Genomic DNA, 20,354 nt, shown 5'->3' with positions numbered 1-20,354 from the left:
TCACTGTTAGAGCTAAGGAGAGGGGACCCACCCCCATCTCTTCCGGCAAGCTCCTTTTATTCATTATGAAGATTTGCCTTTTGATGGCCAGGCCCTGGAATTTCAATCTGGCGAGTTCAGTTTTACTGGCAGAAAATGGGTGAAGAAAGAATAGGTGTTTACTTAGTAACAGTGAGATAAGAAGCATATGGTATAAATCATGCTTAGTGCTGTGTACATACTGTGTGGCGTGCAGCTGCGTGACTCTTTGTGCGTGCCCAGGTGCTGACACTTTGTAGAATCCATCCCTCCTCTTCCACACCTAAGCCTCCTTCCGTTGCAGTGAGCACCTGCTCCATAAAAATACAACTCACTTGCACGGGGCACTTACAACATTCCAGGCCCTGGGCTTTGTGCTCACAACCACCCCATGAGGTATAGCAATTATTTCGATCCCCATTTTTGAGGAGAGAAAACTGAGGACCAGAGAGGGAAAGTCATTTGCCTGATGTCACACAGCTAGTAAATGTCAGAGCTGGGTTTTGACCCAAGGTTGGTCAGGAGGCTACGCTAATAACTACCAAACCACACAATCTTATTTGCTCAAGCCAGAAACCTAGAAGTCTCTCCTGCATCCTTTTTCTCATCCCCTCCTATCCCCATCCACTCTATCCGCCTCTGGGATAGATCTTGAGTTTGTTTCCCTTCTCTCTGTCTCCATGGCCACCACCATCTCACACCTTATTTATAGCATTAACCTCCTAACTGAGATCTAAAGCTGGTTTGGATTCCACTGATCACACAACTGCCGAGGTCAGGGGGCAGGTTCTGAAATACAAATTGGTTCATGTCTCTCCCCTGCTCAAAGCCCTTCTGTGGTTCTCCAGTATCCAGGAGAGAAAGCCCAAGAACCTTAACATGGCTCATCTGGCCCCGTGTGACCTGACTCCTGCATGCCTCCCCTTGTCACTCCAAACTTCAGGACCTTTGCACATGCGGTTTCCTCTGCCAGCATGCTCCTCCCCCTTCCCGCCTCCTCTTTCTCCTGAATGACGCCCCCTCATCCTTCTGGTTTCAGCTCAGACATTACTTACTGAGAGACCCTTTCCTGAACCCCTACAGGAGGTCCTATCTCCCCATTTTCCCTCCTGGTCCTGTCCTTTTGCTTCAGAGCAGTGAAAACCATTTGTAATTATTTATTTGTGTGTTTAACCAGGCCTTCTTCCTTGATTGCCCTTTTCAAAATTGCATATCTCCTTCTCCGCCTTTTTTTCCCCTAATACTTACTGTCCTATAAAAGGGTGACATGGGAATTCCCTGGTGGTCCAGTGGTTAGGACTCCAGTGGTTAGGACTCCGCACTTTCACTGCTGAGGGCCTGGGTTTGATCCCAGATCAGGAAAGTAAAATCCCTCAAGCCAGCCCCACAGAAAAAAAAAAAAAAAAAGAAGTGTGACATGAGCCACATATGTTATTTTGAATTTTCTAATAGCCATTAAAAAAGTAAAAAGGGGGAAAGTGGGGGGTGAGGGGTGGGGGATGGGATGAATTGGGAGATTGGGATTGACATCTATACACTAATATGTACAAAATAGATAACTAATAAGAACCTGCTGTATAGCACAGGGAACTCTACGTCACTTCGCTGTGCAGTAGAAACTAACACAACATTGTAAAACAACTATACCCGCCCCCCCCAAAAAAGTAAAAAGAAACAGGTGAAATTAGTTTCAATAATACTTTATTAAATACAATAATATATCACATCAATAATACATTGTTAAATCAGTAATACATTATTAATTAATGTAATTAATAATACACTATTCAGTGTATTATACATTGTAATATAGGTATATGTGCGTGTATTCTAATACATCCAAAAATGTCATTTCAACATGTAATCAATATTAAAAATTATTAATGAGATATTTTAGATTCTTTTTCATACTCAATTTTTTCAATCTGGGGTGTATTTTATACTGACAGTACATCTCAATTCCAACCAGCCATGTTTCAAGTGCTTCATTAGTGGAAATATATATTTTGTAACTAGATAGATACATTTACCAACAAATAATATCTTTTATTGAAGGTCTGTCTTTTCCCACTAGCATTTAAGCCCCATGAGAGCAGGGAGTTTTGTCTGTCTTGTGCGCTGCTGAATCTCCAGCGCCTAGAACAGTGTCTGGCACACAGTAGTTGCTCAATAAAGAATAATGGCAAATACTTACATAGAGCTCACTCCGTGCCAGGCACGGTCCTATGCATTTGACATACACTAACTCATTTAGGCCTCACGACAACCTGGGGAGGAGGTACTATTATTATTCCCTCTTTACAGAGGAGGAAAATGAGGCCCAGAGAGGTTCAGCCATATGCTCAAGGTCACACTGCTCATAAGTGGCAGAGCTGGAATTTGAACCCAGGCTGCTGGCTGCAGAGCCCTTGCTCTTAACCACTAAGTATTACTGGTTGTGTAGGAAATGTCTGTGGAATGAATGAACGCGTGCATTTCATGTGGCATGTATGCATATGTGTGAGCCCAAGTGTATAGAGCATGTGTGCATATCTGATGTATACACTTGGGCGTATGTGGGAGTTCCTGTTTGTGCCTGTAAGTGCCGAGGGTGCATACACATGTGACTGTGCGACCTTATGTTTTTCAAGAGGGGTGGGGTGGCTTTGGATCCAGCCTAAATTGGAATATTTCCAGCTCAGAAGGGGTGGGTGAGGATGGGGAAGGATCACAGCTTCTCAAAGAGCTGGTAGAAGGACCACCCACATTCTGACCTGGATATTGTTCTGCAAATGAGATGCAAATGAAGGTCTGGTCCTCCACCCCAGACCCATTCTCCAGAAGCCAATTTGCAGAGAGAACATTTGAGTTGCTTCTGCAGCTACAGACTAGGGAGGGAGGGGGCGGCAGGAAGGCGCGAGGGACATAAGGATGTATTTATAAATTCGTTCCCTTGAATGTGACAAATGCCTATGAATAGAAGCTTCATAAATAAAATCTCTTATTCAGAAAAATATATCCCCATAAATTCTTCATATTTGGCAACATAAGAATATAGTAAGTACATATTCCTCATCAATACATTTATAAGAATGTATTTATAAGTAAATATCTATAAAGAGAATATTTAGTTCTCATGCCTTTCACTCTCCCTGCTCTCTGCCCCTCATGGCCCCTCAGTCTCTCCTCTCTCTCTCTCTCCCCAGGCTGTGCTAAATGCCAACTCTTTTTTTCTGCCTTTCCTTCCACAGAGGGAGCTTGGGAAGACACACTTCACTTTCTTTTCAATGCTATTATAATAAAAAGCATTCAACAAAATTTAAATCTTTAAAACAAGTCAATGTGGCAAAGTATTTTCTGCACAATGCCCACCAGCCCCCGGATGAGACTGCCCTCCTCTAACGGGACATCATATGTGGGGGCTGCTACCTGACTCCCACTCCCCTTTCTGCCCTGTACCCCAGCCGGGTGGAAGAGACCGAAGTGGTGCTGTCCCTGGAGCAAACGGAGCGACACTCTCGCAGACACGTTCAGCGGGGCACCCCCTCTCAGAAGGATGCCCCTAATCCTGGTGACAGCCTTGGTATGGGGCAGGGCTGGGGCTGGGAGGGGTTGTGTCCCCAGGATGCTTGGAAGAAAGCCCAAGTGCCTTAATGCCCCTCGCTTGGCCCTGTGTGACCTGCTTCCCTCCCCTTCTTACTCTCTGAGCCACACCAGCTTCCTTAGTGCTCTGGGAACAAACCAAACTCTTTCATGCCTCAGGGCCTTTGCACATGTAGTTTCCTCCGCCCAGAACGCCCTTCTCTCTTCCCTCCTCCCTCTTCTCCTCTGTCCCCAGGATGATTGCTTCAGTCTTGTTGCTCTCCGCTCTGAATCCTGCTGTGGCTTCCAATCGCCCCCACTTTCCATTTGTTCCGTGCTCCCACTTCACTGTTCTTTGGCTTCCAGTAATCTTGACCCTTCCACGTCTGGCTCCTTTCTACCTCTTCCTTCTCCTCTGCTTAACACCCCACCCCCTCCAATCCTGGATGGATGAGTTTCCCTCCCTGTTTGTTCTTCAGGGCCTCACCGTCTCCAAACTGGTGCTGGCAACCCATGCTCCTGGGTGTGGTAATGAGGTCCCCCATATCCTTTCCTTTTCTGGCTTAGAACTGGCTCGGGGCCACATCTTGACCTCCAGGGACCTTAGAATCTCCTTGAGGATCATGGGCCAGTCTTTTCTCCTAACATGACAGCCCCCCAGGCTGAATGTTACTCTGTGCCACCGGAGAACTGGGTCAGTCACGTGCCATGGTCCAGCCATGTCAATTTTAAATATTAAAACATTTCCCCACCATTGGGCAACTGCTACAGTCTCCAGCCTACTGTGTGCCCTCACCCCATGTTAGCCCCTCCAGGGCAACTGAAGGGACAGCAGGAGTTCTCCAGGACTCAGCAGCACTGTGAACGGGGTCTACGCTGATGACCTAGTCAGCTATGCTCCCGGGGGTTGACAGAGGGCTCTGCCCCTCAGCCCTGGGTGACCATCCTGTGTCCTCCCCATCTTGATGTGTCCTGCAGACACCTCTGGTCCCCGGATCCTAGCCTTCCTGCACCCCCCTGCCCTGAGTGAGGCCGCCCTGGCCGCTGACCCCCGTCGTTTCTGTAGCCCTGACCTCCGTCGCCTCCTGGCACCGATCCTGGATGGGACTTCAGTAGCCGCTACCCCCAGCGCACCCCCAGCCCCACGACGCCCCCGAAGTCCTCTTCCGGTAAGCAGTCCCCTCCACTTCAGCCCTCAGGATCTAGGCTGTTTTGGCCTTTGGCTTGAACCTTGCTATTCTCTGGGCCTCAGTTTCTCCATCTATGTAGTGGAAAGGCTGGGATGAGATGAGTCTGGGGTTCCTTCAAGACCTAGACTCCAGATTCTTCAGCTATTATCTGGACCAAAACCTAGGATGTTTGGGACTGGCATGGGTGACCCCCTCATTGCTTGTGACCAAGCATCCAGGTTTTCTGAAGTTTGAATTCAGAGAGTCCAGGATGTCTAATGTCTTAAACTGCACAAACCTGGATTCAAATCCTGACTCTGCCATTTATACCTGTGTTACCCTGGACAAGTGGGGCCTCGGTTTCTTCACCTGCAAAATTCAGATAATAGCAAGTAGCCACCTCATTGGTTATTGTGAGGGTTCAACGAAATCATTCATGAGAAGCACGTAGTAAAGGCTTCAAGAGACCATAACGGTTACTGTTTTTACTTAAGGGTCCAGATAGTCTGACCTTTGACTCAGGGGTCCATATTATCTGGTCTTGACTTTCCTTATTCCCACCTTTGTGACCCCCCCACCCCAAAATATCTTCTCTCCACCGGAGAAATAGACTGTGACCTTTGACCTCACCCTTTACCCTTGGGAAGCTGGACTGGGCATTGTTTTCCTCCAGACTCCAAGACACATAACCCCAGAGGGCCAGAATATCTTGGCCTCAGGCTTTGGTCTTTCGAACCTTTGATGTTTGCTCTGTCAATCTACACCCAGAGGGACTTCCCTGATAGCGCAGTGGTTAAGAATCCACCTGCCAATGCAGGGGACACTGGTTCAAGCCCTGGTCCAGGAAGATCCCACATGCCACAGAGCAGCTAAGCCTGTGCGCCACAACTACTGAGCCTGTGCTCTAAAGCCCCTGCACCACAACTACTGAGCCCGCGTGCCGCAACTACTGAAGCCCGCGCGCCTAGAGCCCGTGCTCCACAACAAGAGAAGCCACCACAATGAGAAGCCCGCGCACCGCAATGAAGTGTAGCCCCCGCTCGCCGCAACTAGAGAAAGCCCGCATGCAGCAACGAAGACCCAACGCAGCCAAAAATAAATAAAATAAGATAAATAAATTTATATATAAAAAAAATTTATGCCCAGGCACTCAGACTTTTGAACACCCAGGTGCAGAAACTCACATTTGCTATTTGACCCCTTTGGTGTCCCAGCTGTCTGACATTTGACCCTCACTTCTACCCCTGAGCTCAAATGTTTAGACTGCCTTACTGCTTAACATCTCCCAGGCTCAAGATTTCCTTAAGTCTCTATTCTCTCTCCCCACAGGCTGATCTCCCAGATGAACTACTTGTGGATGTGGAGAATGCACACAAACTCTTTGCCTCTGGGAAAGACCTTGAGGCAGTGGAGACAGATCTAGATATAGCTCAGGTAAGGGCTGGCATGGAAGGAACAGTCTTTACCTCTGGGTTCTGGGTGACATATCTAAGTTTTAGAGAAGGATGGTGGAATGGTTAAGGGGATGAGTGGATGGATGGATAGATGGGTCATTGAATTCACTAGGTGGATGATGGTAGAGAGATGGATGGGTAATGCTTAGGTATTTGGACGGATGGATGGATGGACAGATGGATGGATGATGTATGTTTGGATGGGTAGCTGGGTAGATAGACCGTTGGATGGATGATAGATGGATAATGTTTGGATGATTGATGGTCTGGAGAGATAAATGACAGTGGCATAGATGTATTAGCTATATATCACTGTGTAACAAATTACCCCAAAACTCAGTACCTTCAAACAAACATTTATGGGACTTCCCTGGCAGTTCAGTAGTTGAGACTTCGCCTTCCAATGCAGGGGGTGCAGGTTCAATCCCTGGTCAGGGAGCTAAGATCCCACATGCCTCAGGGCCAAAAAACCAAAACATAAAACAGATGCAATATTGCTACATATTCAATAAAGACTTTAAAAATGGTCCACATCCAAAAAAAAAAAAACTTAAAAAAAACCCCCAGACATTTATTATGTCACACAATTTCTGAGAATCAGGAATCTGGGAGCAGCTTAGCTGGATGGTTTTTTCTGAGTCTCTCATGAGGTTGAAGTCAAGCTCTCAGGCAGGGCCATAGTCATCTGGGGCTAGAGGATTCAATTCCAAACTCACACACATGGTTGTTGGCAGGCCTCAGTCCCGCACTGGCTTTGGCTGGAGGCCTCAGTTCCTCACCATGCGGGCCTGCATAGAGGCTGCCTAAGCATTCTCACAACATGGCAGCTGGCTTCCCCCAAGGCAAGTAATCCAAGAGACAGAGAGTGAACCTAAGACAGAAGATGCAGTCTTTTATAACCTAATCTCAGAAGTGACATACCATCACTTTTGCTGTATTGTATTGGTCATACAGACCAACCCTGGTACAATGTGGAAGGCAGCCACAAACAAGTGGGAACACCAAAAGGCAAGGACCATTGGGATTTATGTCTCTCCTTCACACAAAACTCACTCATCCCCTCCCAAGTCCCCTAAAGTCTCTTCCCACTACACCATCAACTTTAAGTCCAGAATCTCGTCACCTCAGTCAGGTCTGGGTGTGGCAAAGCACCTCAAATACAGTTCCTCTCAATCTGTTGGTCTGTGAACTAGAGAGACGAGTTGTCTGCCACCCACATACCCAACATCCAGTGATGGAACAGGCAGAGAATAACTGCCAAAAACACTCCTATTCAAAAAAAAGGGGAAAGGAGAGCACACAGGTATCACTGGTCCACAGCAGTTTTGAAATCCAGTTGGGCAAATATCAAAAGTTCCTTGGTCAGAACCCATTCTGACTCAAAAACATCCCAGTTTTTCTCCATGGTTCTTAGCTCCACCCTCTGGGCTCTTGGCAATTCACTCTGAGTCATCCTTCCTTTTTCATAAAAAGGTAACATGTATTTGCAGCTGAGTGGTTTTCATAACCTGCTTCCTGCTTTTAGAACTTTGATGGCCCAAAGGTCTCTTTTCATTTTGTACCATCTTTGTCGCTTTCAGGCCAAGCTGGCAATGCTTCTGTGCATATAAGTCTCTTAAAAAAACAAAAAACAAAAAACTTTGTATGTCTTAAATGAACCTCTTTGGAGTTCACTCCATTAGACAAAAGCCATACCCACAAATCTCTGAGATAAACCCTTCCCTACCTCGGGCTTCTGTTGAGATGGCTGAGTGACAGTGCCCTGAGGTTTAATAGAAGCCCTATTGTTTGATTGAGAAGACCTATGAGGCACATCCTTAAACCCTAGAGTACCTTTTGTCTGACTGAGGATATTCTAGGCACCACCTTTTGTCTTTCTGAGGTCTTAACAAGGAATTTTATAAACGCACCCTGGGCTTAATCTTTAGACCATGCTTTCCCGAGAGTGCCCTTCTTTGCTCAGAAACTATTTCTTAATTTTAGCATCACTTGCCATCTGGGGAATTCCCAGAGTCAGCCAAACCCAAGGGGAGGGGCACAATCCTCCAGACTGTCAAGTCTGCCCAAGACTTCTGACGTCAGCCACAAGTTTGGGGGTCCCCAGGGCTACCCTCACTTCAGAGCAGCTGCCTACAAATTCAGAGATTCTCATGGGCTCCCTCAGGTTTTATAATTTACTAGAACTAGTCATAAAACTAAGGAAAGCACTGTATTTATGATTACAGTCTTATTATAGCAAAAGAATATTATAGCCAAAGGAAGAAATTCATAGGGTGGAATCTGGGGCTGGGAAAGTCCCAAGTTCAAAGCTTTCATGTCCCCAGGGATGGTATTACCCTCCTGGTATTGATGTGTGGAAACATGCATATGGAATACTGCCAGTCCTAGAAGCTCACCCCAGCTTTGGTCTCCAGAGTTTTTATTGAGGTTTCATTGTGTAGGCATGATCAACTGAGTTATTGCCAATGTAGTTGAATTCCACCTCCATCTCCACCTTCCCCAGCACACACACACATTTTCCTTGGAGGTCAGGCTGATTTCACGTGGCCCAAAGCCCCAGCCCTCAAATCCCATGGTTGGCCTTTCTGGCATGGATAGTCCCCGTTCTGAGTTGTCTTGTCAGAATAAACTATCAGGTGTGGTCCAAGGGGTCCATCATGAGTAGCCAAGACACACCCACCTATCACTTGGGAAATTCCAAGGGTTTAGATGTCACCTCCCAGGAGCCAGGACAAAGGCCGAACCTCTTTTTGGGTAAAATTCTTCAGTACACAGGGATGTTGAGAATTTTCAAGCCCTTCAAGCCCCAGCTCCTTCCTGTTTAACATTTCTTCCTTTATCTTTTCTCTCCCTTTGCCTTTTACTCCAAGTAAGCAAGAAGAAATCAGGCAGCCCCTTCAACACTTTGGCTGGAAATCTCCTTAGCTGGATCACCCAGCTTTCTAGTTACATTTTCTACTTTCCACAAAAGTGCAGGTGACAGTGTTACTAAACTTTCAGCCACTTCCCAGCAAAAACCTTTCCTCCAGCTTCGGATAATGTGTTCCTCACTTGCCTTCAAGCCCTCAGTGGCAGGCTCCTCATGGTTCAAATTTTGACCAATGCCTTGTTCAAGGCAATCTAGGCCTCCTCTAACGGGCCCTTCAAAGTCCTTCCAGCCCTTGCTCACTGCCCAGTGCAAAAGCCACTCTCCCATTTTAGGTTTTTGTTACAGCCACACCCCACACTCCTTATCAAAATCTTATTTGCTATCTATTTCTGGATAACAAATTACTGTAAAACTTCGAAGGTTAATACAAGCGTGTATTACTTCATATACCTTCTGAGGGTCAGGGGTTTGGGAGTCACTTAGCTGGGTGGCTTTTGCTCAGGGTCTCTCATGAGGTTGCAGTCAAGATGTCACGCAGGGTTGCAGTCATCTGAAGGCTTGACTGGGACTAGAAGATCCACTTCCGAGATCCCTCTCTTGGCTGTTGGCAAGAGGTCTGTTTCTTGCCTTGTGGGCCTCTCCAGAGGGCTCCCCTCAAGAGCCAGTGACCTGAGAGAGAGAGAGCACAGCAACAACAGAAGCCACAGTATCGTTACAACCTAATGTTGGAAGTCACACACCATCATCTCCTCAATATCCTATTGTTACCAGGTCAGCCCTAGTCGCCATAGTAGGGAACTAAACTAGGGTGTGAAAACCAAGAGGTGAGGATCCTTGGGGGCCATCTTGGCAACTGGCTACCACAGAGTCCTTCTACCCATTTTACAGATGAGGAAACTGAGGCTCAGACTCTTGACCTCAGGCACACAACTCAGAAGTGGTGGAGCTGGGACTCTAGCCCGGGCCCACCCAAGGCCAAGGCTCATGCTCTTAACTCCCTCCTGCCCTCCGCAGGACGTCGATGCTCTGGACTTGGAGATGCTGGCCCCCTACATCTCCATGGATGATGACTTCCAGCTCAACTCCACTGAGCAGCTACCCAGGGCCTACCACAGACCTCCAGGGGCTGTTCCCCGGCCCCGTGCACGGAGCTTCCACGGCATGTCGCCCCCAACCCCTGAGCCCTCCCTGCTGCCCCGCTGGGGGAGTGACCCCCGGCTGAGCTGTTCCAGCCCCTCCAGAGGGGACCCCTCAGCATCCTCCCCCATGGCTGGGGCTCGGAAGAGGTGAGCCACAGTAGAGGTGGGATGTAAAGAAGCGTAGAGGGAATTCCCTGGCGGTCCAGTGGTTAGGACTCCGTGCTTTGACTGCTGAGGGTGTGGGTTCAATCCCTGGTGGGGGAACTAAGATCCTGTGAGCAGTGGCGTGGCAAAAAAAAAAAAAAAGTGTAGAGAAGGTCCCTGACCCCATCTCTCTCCTGCCTCCTACTTCAGCCTCATCCCTTATTATTCCTTCTACCCTGACGTCTGCTCCAGCCAGGCCCTCAGTGTCCCCAGCACATGTCATGTTTGTTTCAAACTTTATGTCTTTGCCTAGGCTGTGCCTTCCTTCTGGAGTGCCCTCCACTGTTCTCACTGTTTATCCAAATCCCACCAGTCAACCACGGCCCTCTCCTTTAGAATATATTTCTATCTGGCCTAGTAACAATTTTTGTCACAGTGAAGAGGACATCGCCACGGTGTCAGAGAAACTGCCTAGAACTAAGTTCCCTAACACCTTTGAGTATCTGTTGAAAGCCATGGACCCTTCCCCAGAAGATTTACACACACATATAGACACATGATTTTGCATATAATTTCAGAGGATCCATGTCCCCCTTCCAAAGATGTTACACTACTAATACTCAAGTTTTTGCTCTCCAAATTGTAGGCATGTGCCCATTTAGTCTCCAGGGTGGTCTCGTTACTATCCTTATAAGGCTTTCATGGATACATCTCATTATTTTCCAAGGCTTTCAGTTTGGAGTTAGATATACAGTGGGTGCCTAATAAAGATTTGTGAAGTGAGAGAGGGAGGAAATTAGTGAATATAGTAGTTGGATGGATGGATGGATGGATGGATGGATGGATGGGGGAGTGGGTGGCTGAGTGGATGGATAGATAGGTGGATGAATGGAAGGATAGACGGATGGTGGTTGTATAGGTGGGTGGGTGATGGATCACTGGGTAGATGAATGGGAAGATGGATTTGCAGATGGATGAATGGATGGATTGGTGGCTGTATGAGTAAAGGAATAAATAGGTGCTTGGGGGAGTGAATGAACGCTCATCACCTGCTCACACTGGTGCCCACACCTGCCCAGGTTTGCTGGATTCTGAGATTCTTGCCTGTCTTCCTCCAGGGCCCTGGCCCAGAGCTCAGAGGACGAGGCAGAGGGGGTGGAGCTGCTGGGAGTGAGACCCCCCAAACGGTCCCCCAGCCCAGAACCCGGAAACTTCCTGCTGCCTCCCCTCAGCCTGGTATGTGTGGGGATTCGTGGGATTCTCTGGCCCTCAGAACCCAGCAGGCTTAAACCTAGTTTTTATAGATGGAAAAACAAGAGAGGCAGGGCCTGGCTGAAGGTCAGATGGACGGTCAGCCATCCAGCTAGGGCTAGGACCTTGATCTGCTGGTTCAGGCAACAGGTATTGAAGGGCTTTGCAAATAGAGGTAAGTTGGTGGTAAGTGCTAAGAAGAAAAAATAAGCAGGGTAAGGGGAGAAATGACAAGGGTGAATATCTCTAGGAATCTTCTCTGCTCCCATGGAACACTCCCTCCCAAACCTAGCACAGGTCTTGGCCTTGGATTATTAGTGTAGCTTTAAGAGTACAGACACTAGAGTCAGACTGACTTGGGTTCGAGTCCCAGGTCCGTCACTCAGTAACTGTGAGACCTTGGGTGGGTGGCGTCACCACTGTCAGCCTCAGTCTCCTCATCTGGGAAGTAGCAGATAGTTACATTTCATAGGACTGGCCTGAGACGTAATGAAATCAGGCCCTTAGCAGCTCCTTAGTGGGCTACTGATAAATGGGCGTATAAAAGCCAACCAAACAAGAGAGCACCTCGGGCTCCTCACTCTGAACAGGGCTGTTTGAACATGAGAGTATGGTTGGTAATATCAACAGCTCTTATTTATTGAGTGCCTACCACGTGCCAGACGCTGACTGCACAAAGTGCCTTGCATGATTACTCAATCCCTACAGCCACTCTTGAAATATTATCATTATTATTATTATTCACATTTACACACAAGAGGGTAAGCAACTGCATCAGTCAGAGACTGGACAGGAAACAGAGAACATGTTCAAATGGGGTGTTGAGGAGAATTTAGTAACAGGACTGTTGGCAAAGCTGTAGGCATCACCCCGGGGCTAGCAACACCATCCCTAGCCTGAAGGCACAGGGCAGGGCAGTGGTCACTGGATCCTGGAGAGAGTAGGGTCCACCTTGTAAGAGCTGAAACCTTCCGTGGAGGGACACAGCCAACCCAAGATGACCCAGCAGGGAAGCAGCTAGAAGATCAAATACCCCTTGTCTTCCTCCTCCCACCTGCTGGTATGTCCCATCATGTGAACCTCAAAGGAACACACAGAGCAAGGTTGCATGTTGATGGAGTCAACATGTGACACGCACAGGTCAGCCCGCTGGGGCACCGAAGAAGGGGAGAACAAGGCTCTGGAGGGACCCACGGAGGACGTCTGCGACAGTGACTCACCCAAATTCACAGCCAATAAGTGGCCACTGAACACCACAGTGCCCGTAACCACTGCCCCATCCTGCCTCCTTGGATATGGTGGTGATGATGATGATGGTGATGATGGTGATGATTATGATGATGATGTCGGCTTTGTCTGTGTCCCCTAGAGTTTCCTTCTGACAGGAGGACCAGCCCCAGGGAGCCAGCAGGATCCCAGCACCCACCTCCTAGAACTGAATGAGCCCCTGGGTGAGTAGCAACTTGGGTAGACAGAGAGGCTCTGGGTCCCCATCTCCTGTGGGAGGTGCCTTAGATGGCTGAGAGAGGGTGGGGTGATTCTGAGGCTGGTGGGGGGCTGTCCGTGCCTGGACATGACCTTAGTGGAAACAGGCAGCCCCTCCCTCTTCTCAGGGACACGGTGGGAGGAAAGAGAGGCCCTGAGGGAGGCAGGGGCTGGCCAAAGCTGTCCCTTGAGGTGGAAGCCGAGCCCGGGCCCGAGTCTAGGTCTCCCCAAGCCTGTGTCTGATTGTCCCTTGGTCATTCCCAGCTGTGTGGCTTTGGGAGATAGTTTCTGCTTCTGGAGTCTCGATTTCCCCCTTCTTGTCAGTGGGGGCCTATTTTCTGTAAGGAAAAACCCCAGTGAACTTTTTGGCCCACCCAGTATAAGAGTTCATACTTTAAGGAGATGTTTTGAGGACTTGTGGAGATGCCGCCCAGGAAGAGCTTAGCACGAGACCTGCTTCACAATAAACGCTCAAGAAGTGTCGCCCTTGAGGTGATGCTGGTCCCAGAACACCGCCCCCCGCCCCGCAACCCCGCAGAATATGAGACAAGCTGCTTTGTCTGTGCTGCTGTCATCACCTTCCGGCACAACTATGAACAGCCATAGCTCCACCTGAAACCTGCAGGCATTGGCCATGAGGGAGCTTTCCAAAGCACGAATCTGACCCTGGCCTTCCTCTGCTCAAAGCTCTTCTATGCCTCCCTAGCGCCCTTCAGAGAAAGATCAAGCCCCTCATCTTGGACTCCAGTCTCTGCGGGGTCTGACTGTTGCCTCGTCTCACACTGCACTCCGCTTCACATCCTCCGTTTCAGCCACAGTCACTAGCCTTTAATTCATTCTTTCCTTCATGTGTGTAGCAAATATTCACTAAACACACAGTAAGTGCCAGGCACTGTCCTAAGAGCTGAAGACAAAACTGGGAACAAAACACACGGAAACCCCTGCCCTCATAGAGCTGACATGCTAGTGAGGGAGACAGTCCAGAACAAAGAAACAAATGCAGTAAAGAGTACACGTGATGAAAAATAGTGCTACTTGGGAAAATAATGTGTGCAGAGGAAAAAGGAGTTCTGCGGTGGGGGGATTTCCATTTTAAACAGTATGATTAGGGGTGGTCTCATGGAGAAGGTGCCATCTGAACAAAGACCTGAAGGAGGTGAGAGAGTGAGTTGTGACAATTTCTGGGGGAAGAGCATCCCAGGCAGAGGGAACAGCGAATGCAAAGGTCCTGAGGTAGGAGTGTATCTGTCTTCTATGGGGAAAAATCAGGCCAGTGTGGCTAAAGCACAGAGAAGAGAGGAGAGAAGCAGATTCCACAGGGCCACTGTGGGGCATTGTGAGGACTGTGAAGTCATCTTGCTTGAGGAGCCTGCCTCAGGGCCTTTGCATATGCTGATCCCTCTGCCTGGAATGCTTTTCCCTCCATTCTTTGTCTAATTACCACATCCTTTAGATCTCAGATCAAATACGACTCCCTCCACAGAGCCGTCCCTCATTTCCCAAGCTATGGTTTGAAACACTCATCACAATCTACATTCACATAGGAGTTTGTAACATTATTTTATTACTGTCTGTCTACTCCTCACAGGGCAGAGGCCTGGCCTGTCTTGGTCATTGTGCTTCACCGTGTGTGCAAGGCTGGGCAGTGGCTGGGCACAGAGCAGGGCCTCAGTACATATTTGTAAATGAAGAGCTAACGTTTATCTAGAGCTCATTCTGTGCCAAGCTTTGTGCTAAATCTGTTATGTACATGATCCAACTGACGCCCCTCACTGGAATGTCAGCCTCACGAGGGCAGGAAGTTTCATTTGTCCTGTTCATTACTGTGTCCCCAGTGCCTGGCACACAGTAGGTGCTCAACAAATATTTTTTGAATGAGTGAATTCTCATGAATGAAGTAGGTCTAAGTATCCCTGTTTCCCAGATGACCACAGCTCACTGGGCGCTGTTCAAAGCACTTTACGTGGATTCACTCATTTACTCCTCACTGACAGCCCTGTGGGAGGCAGGGGAGGTATTGTTGTTAGCCCATTTTACAGATGAGGTAACTGAGGCACAGAGAGGTAAAGTCACCTGTCCCAGTTCATACAGCAAGTAAATAGCAGAGCCTGGATTCAAACTCAGGTGGCATCTGGCTCCAGGCTTCTTAACATCTGGACACCCGAGATTCAGAGAACAGCACTTGCCCAAGATTTCATTCCTATTTGAATCCGGGCACGCCTGCCTCACCAGCCATGCTTTTAACTGTCTGAAGACGGGTTGGGGTGATAACTCCCCACTGGTTTACCTTCCATCTTCCCCCACAGGCCTGGGCCCCTCCCTGCTCTCTCTCTACCCGGACGAGGACACCACCCAGCCCAGGAGCCACTTTCAGCCAGCAGCAGGCTTGGCCCAGGCCAACTGAGCCAGGTCCTCTTCCCATCTCCCTTCTCCCCCCCGCCAAGAAAGGACGTCAATCATACTCCAAGCCGGCAGCCAATGCACAGGATGGAGGTGCCGGGAGAGGGGTTCCCTCTCTCCTCTCGGTGACCCCCGCCCGCCTCAGGCCTACCTCAGTCCCCACCCCTCTGCCCCACCCCCACTGTCTGGGGGTGCTCCGGGGTGGTCTCAGCTCAGTGACCTCTGGGAGGGGGTCCCTGGCCCTCTCCTGCTTCTCTCAGGACTTCCCTTGGGGTTCTCAGTACCGGTTACCTCATCCTTTTCTCCAATTCTCTTGGCTTTATTTTCGGTAATTAGGGGTGGGGGAGTTTGGGGCTCAGATCTGCATTTCTGGGCTTGGGGGAGTATTGATAACCATAAGCACCTTGCTTTCTATCCATCTTTCTTTCATTCTTATTTTTATTTTTGTTGCTTTCATGATATGTTCTTCATCGCTACAAACTGCCTGGGGTCCATAAGAATGTGGGACTCTGATCTCCCCACCAACTCAGGTGTCAATGGGGACGGGAGGCCTCTGGGCCAGACCTCACCCCTGGCGACTCCTGATTGAGCCCTTAGCCTCCCAAGCGGCCACCCAGCTCTGCCCACCCCTCCGCTCTGGACTTCTGCTGGCTCCTGCCTGACCTGGACCCCGACTGCATAGGTGGTCTTCCTATCCCAGGTGTAGCTTCCAGACCATACCACCTCCACCCCTTTCTGGTTCTAGACCACACAGCTTTCGACCTACTCTGGTTCTAGACTGTGCCACTCCCGGCCTTCTCTGGTTCTAGGCTGCAAAACCCCCAACATGGTCTGGTTTAGACCTTGCATCCTCCAAACTGCTGTGATTCCAGATCTCACCGTCTTCAGCTTTTTCTCCTTCTGGACCTCACAATCTCCAGCTCTATCTTTCTACTTCACGCTCTCCAAAGTTGTCTGGTTCTAGGCCTCACAACCTCCAACTCTCTCAGGCCTAGGACCACCAGAATCCTCTGGCTCTAGAACTCACTCTCTGCCTTCCTCTGGTTCTAGGGCTCTCCCCACAGATCTCCCTTGTTCTCAATGGCGCACTTTCCCACTCCTGCTGATTCCAGCTCTTACAACCAGATTTCTTCTGATGTTGGAACCCCACATCCCCAAGCTTGGAATTGGTTCTAGTCTTCCTGATCTGTAATGCATTTCGTTCCAAATCTAGACTTTGTAATGTCTCAATCATTTTGATTCATGATGCCCAGCTCATCCCTTTTCAACTCTACAGTCGAGACTTGCTTCTCCCGTCAAAAAGAAGTAAAATGGGTTTCATGTCTTGACCTTATAACCAGTACTTTCAGAACCAGACACAATGTTCCAGTTCTCTTTTGCTCTCGACCTCATCATCGCTACCACTGACTGGTCCTGGACTATACAACCTTTACACTTTGCAATTTCCAGGGCCCTCTGATTCCAGATCTGATGATCTCCCTTTCTTCTGGTTCTAGTAATGGGCTTCAAATGTCTTCTGATTCCAGACCTTGTCCTATAAATTTCCTTGGTTCTAGACCTCACAATCTCCAATTCCCCCTTATTCCACATCTTATGACTCCAAACTACCGTGCATCTAGAACTCAGCCTTCAAACATCTTCTGATTACAGACCTTGCCTTATAAATTTTTCTGGTTCTAGACCTTACAGCTTTAAATTCCTGATTTTAGACCTTACAACTCCCAAATCCCTCTGGTGCTAGAACTTGGTCTTCAGACTTTTTCAAATTCTAGTCCTTACTCTGTATCTCTGGTTCTAGACGTCACAGCGTCCAAGTGCCTCTGATTTCAGATCCAAATTCTTCTGGCTCTAGAACTCAGCCTCCAAAGGCTTCTGATTTTAGAATCTGGACCTTGCCCTGTAGATTCCTCTAGGTCTGAACCTTAAGACCTCTGACTCCCTCACTCCAGACCCCACCCTCCTAACTCTATTCTGGGCTTCCCGCCCAACTTAACTTGCTCTAATTACTACTCTCTGCCTTAAGTCTTCCCATTCCAGATCCCTACCCTCCAGGTCCTTGAGCTAATGGACTTCATGCTCAAGCCTCTCCATTCTCAGTCTCATATCCCTAAAAGTTCTCTGTCCTAGAACCCCCTCCCTCCCCACCTCAGCCCTCCAGATATGTACTTACTTTTACTTAACCCCAGGTATCTGGGGAACCTGGGGCTCCCTCACAATCCAGGTGACTTCCCCAGCCGCACAGGCACACGCACAGCCCTATCTGCATATCATGGGGTGGGGAGAGAGGCCAGGACTCCTCAGTACTCCACCACCACCTATGTGTCCCCGTCCCCTTCCCCTAACCTTCTTTCGACGATGGTGCTATTCTTGGTCTCCCACAGGAAAAGGCCTCCCTCTCTCAACCCAATTCACCCCCTTTATGGAAGGCACTTCTCACTGTTTTGTAAAGGGATGGCCTGTCCAGATCGGTGCTATGAGGGGAAGGGTCTGACCCCTCCCTCTCTCAGGGGGTGACCTAGGCCCTCTATGGAGGGAACTGTGTGGGCTGGGGGAGGGGAGGGGACTGGACCAGCCATGCTGGCTCTGAAACCCACTGATCTCTAAACCCCCATAAAGATCTCACCTTGGTAGGCACCAGAGCTCTGTGTGTTGACTCATCTGTGGGGTCGCTTCAGGGGGTGTGGGTGCACCGGATGACTGGGTGTCCACGTCACTTTGTGATATAGGTCTATGTAACGTTGTGTGTCTGGTGATGTTTTTGTTCTGTGTGGGTCATTGTGACATAATTCTGTGAACCTGTGTATGGGGAGGGTTGTAATTCCTCCTACATGTGTTCGTGTCTGGGTGAAATGATTCAGCCTTATGTGTGTTTCTCATTACTTTGGATTTCTGTGTTCCTGAGTGTAGGAGGCATTGCGATTTTTCTTTTTTTTTGTACCTGTGTGTTGTCTGTGTGGTGTTGTGATTCTGGATGCACGTATGGGGCTGTTTGACAGTATAATTCTGTGTACTGATGTCTGTCTGTGTGACATGATTCTCTGTACTTGAGTGTGTGTGTGTGCGCGCACGTGCAAAAGAGAGATGTTGTGTCTACAGATTCATGTGTGGACGGGTGTGCTGTTCTGTCATGTCACCCTCATAACCCCTCTCCTATGTTCCACAAAGTAATCTTTTCAAAGGAATAAAACCACTTTTAGGAACTCCCTGGTGGTCCAGTGGTTAGGACTTGGCACTTTCACTGCCATTGCCCGGGTTCAATCCCTGCTTGGGGTGAACTAAGATCCCGCAAGCCACAAGGTGTGGCAATAAATAAATAAATAAATAAAAATTTAAAAAAAGAAAAGAAAGCCACTTTTAAGCCTTCGCACTTGCTGTTCCTTCTGCCTTAAATGCCTTTTTCTCTTCTCCCCTCTCTTCACCTGATTATCTCCTACTCATACGTTAGATCTTGGTTCAGACATCCCCTCCTCCAAGAAGTCTTCCCTGCCTACCTCAGCTGGGTGAGGTCCTCCCACAACCTCCTGAGAGCTGCCCGCACCCCCGCCCCCACCCCATCAGCTCTAGGTACTCTGTCCCACTTTGAGTACTTATAACGGAGTGGATATAAAAAGTACTTACACTGTGTCAGGCCCTCTGTCACTTTACTTACGTGATCTTATCAAACTCTCCTCTCATCCTATACAATAGACAGTTATTATCCCCATTTTGCAGAGAATGAAACTGAGGTTCAAAGAGGACGATCACTTGCCCGAGGTCACACAGCAGGGAAGGGCTGTGCTGGACTGGAATCCAGGATTCAAATCCATTATGGCATTCTTCCCACACACACCAAAAAAAAAAAAAAAAAAAAATCTCAAAAATCTAACCCACAGCGTAGGCTCTGGAGCATACAGGAACAGTAGACTAGGAATTAAGAGCACAGGAATTAGGTGGGACAGGTTCGTTCTGGCTCTGCCACTTTCTTATTGTATGACCTTGGGCAAATACGTTGACCTCTGCAAATCTCAGTGTCCTTATCTGTAAAATGGAGATGATACTAGTATTTACCTTCTCGGGTGATTGTTGGATGTGGTAGGGTCAGATTGCCAGGACAAGAAGTTTTGGGGGTGGGATAGCTCGTGCTATCCCCAGGAGGGGCGCCAGAGTGGAGCCTTAAAGGATTTAGTGCTACAGTTCGGTATTGAGTAGCGGCTGTGGGTTTAGGAAGGATAGTCTGGAACGGTGTACAGTGAATGAAGATTGGGGATGGGAGTGGCATCTGGAGACGTTGCCTGAGGCTAAACTATTCAGGGTCTCTTAGGTCATCAGAAAAAGTCTGGGTTTTCTCCTAAGGGCACTGAGGAGCCATGGAAGGCTGGTGACTGGGGGGTGAGGAAGGAGAAAGGAAATGGTGCAACAAACTTCTAACCCTAGCTCAGGGCTAGGGGATCCAGGGCACCTTTAATTAATAACTTAGAAACACTGGCCCTTTCTGGTGTTGGTTTGAGAAACCGCCCATTTTTCAGAGAGGGGTAAGTGAGGCCCTAGAGAGGAAGGGAAGATTTCTTTGTTTAAGGTCACGCAGGTAAAGTGACAGAAGGGCTGGACCCCCGGCTCCGGTTCCGCGTTGGGCATGGTGCTGCCTCGCAGAAAAGCCACACCCACCAGCAGCATTCGCAACCCACCTACCAACGGGAGAAGACGGCAGGGAAATCCCACTTTAAGACCCCGAGAAACTTCTGCAGCTCGGAACACGGAACTTTGGGAGCCGGGACCACGCCGGGCCTTTTTTGCCCGCGCGCCCCTTTTCGCCTTCCCCATTGGCTCATGCTAGGAAGGGCGCCGTCGGGGGGCCCTCTGGTCACCTTCTCCGCGCGCTCTACGG

At 48.8% G+C, this 20,354-nt stretch overlaps 1 protein-coding gene and 1 long non-coding RNA gene across 5 annotated transcripts in view; one reads left to right on the top strand and one right to left on the bottom strand.

Annotated features, from left to right (window-relative positions):
* Positions 1-15,822, top strand: part of HIF3A (hypoxia inducible factor 3 subunit alpha) — a 28,818-nt gene extending 12,996 nt beyond the window's left edge. For 2 of the 3 annotated variants that reach the window (XM_059903583.1, XM_059903582.1), the window contains 7 exons: positions 3,462-3,580; positions 4,558-4,748; positions 6,078-6,182; positions 10,086-10,357; positions 11,473-11,590; positions 12,975-13,056; positions 15,397-15,822. In XM_059903583.1, the coding sequence (XP_059759566.1) occupies positions 3,462-3,580; positions 4,558-4,748; positions 6,078-6,182; positions 10,086-10,357; positions 11,473-11,590; positions 12,975-13,056; positions 15,397-15,494 (985 nt within the window). In that variant the 3' untranslated portion in view covers positions 15,495-15,822. The remainder of the gene's footprint in view (positions 1-3,461; positions 3,581-4,557; positions 4,749-6,077; positions 6,183-10,085; positions 10,358-11,472; positions 11,591-12,974; positions 13,057-15,396) is intronic. The other variant, XM_059903584.1, reaches the window with a different exon arrangement.
* On the bottom strand, positions 1,842-20,341 carry LOC132352872 (uncharacterized). 2 transcript variants are annotated; one of them, XR_009498897.1, is made up of 4 exons: positions 20,159-20,341; positions 19,140-19,305; positions 9,522-9,740; positions 1,842-7,073 (listed from the first exon to the last, which is right to left on the bottom strand). It is a non-coding gene; the product is annotated as an uncharacterized LOC132352872 (long non-coding RNA). The 2 variants fall into 2 exon arrangements; XR_009498896.1 differs by lacking the exon at positions 19,140-19,305.
* Positions 20,342-20,354: the final 13 nt, after the last annotated feature.

The sequence above is a fragment of the Balaenoptera ricei genome, chromosome 19 (genome assembly GCF_028023285.1).
Source record: "Balaenoptera ricei isolate mBalRic1 chromosome 19, mBalRic1.hap2, whole genome shotgun sequence".
Taxonomy (NCBI): Eukaryota; Metazoa; Chordata; class Mammalia; order Artiodactyla; family Balaenopteridae; genus Balaenoptera; species Balaenoptera ricei.
Note: the sequence above shows the minus strand (reverse complement) of the source record. Positions and strands in the feature narration are given on the sequence as shown.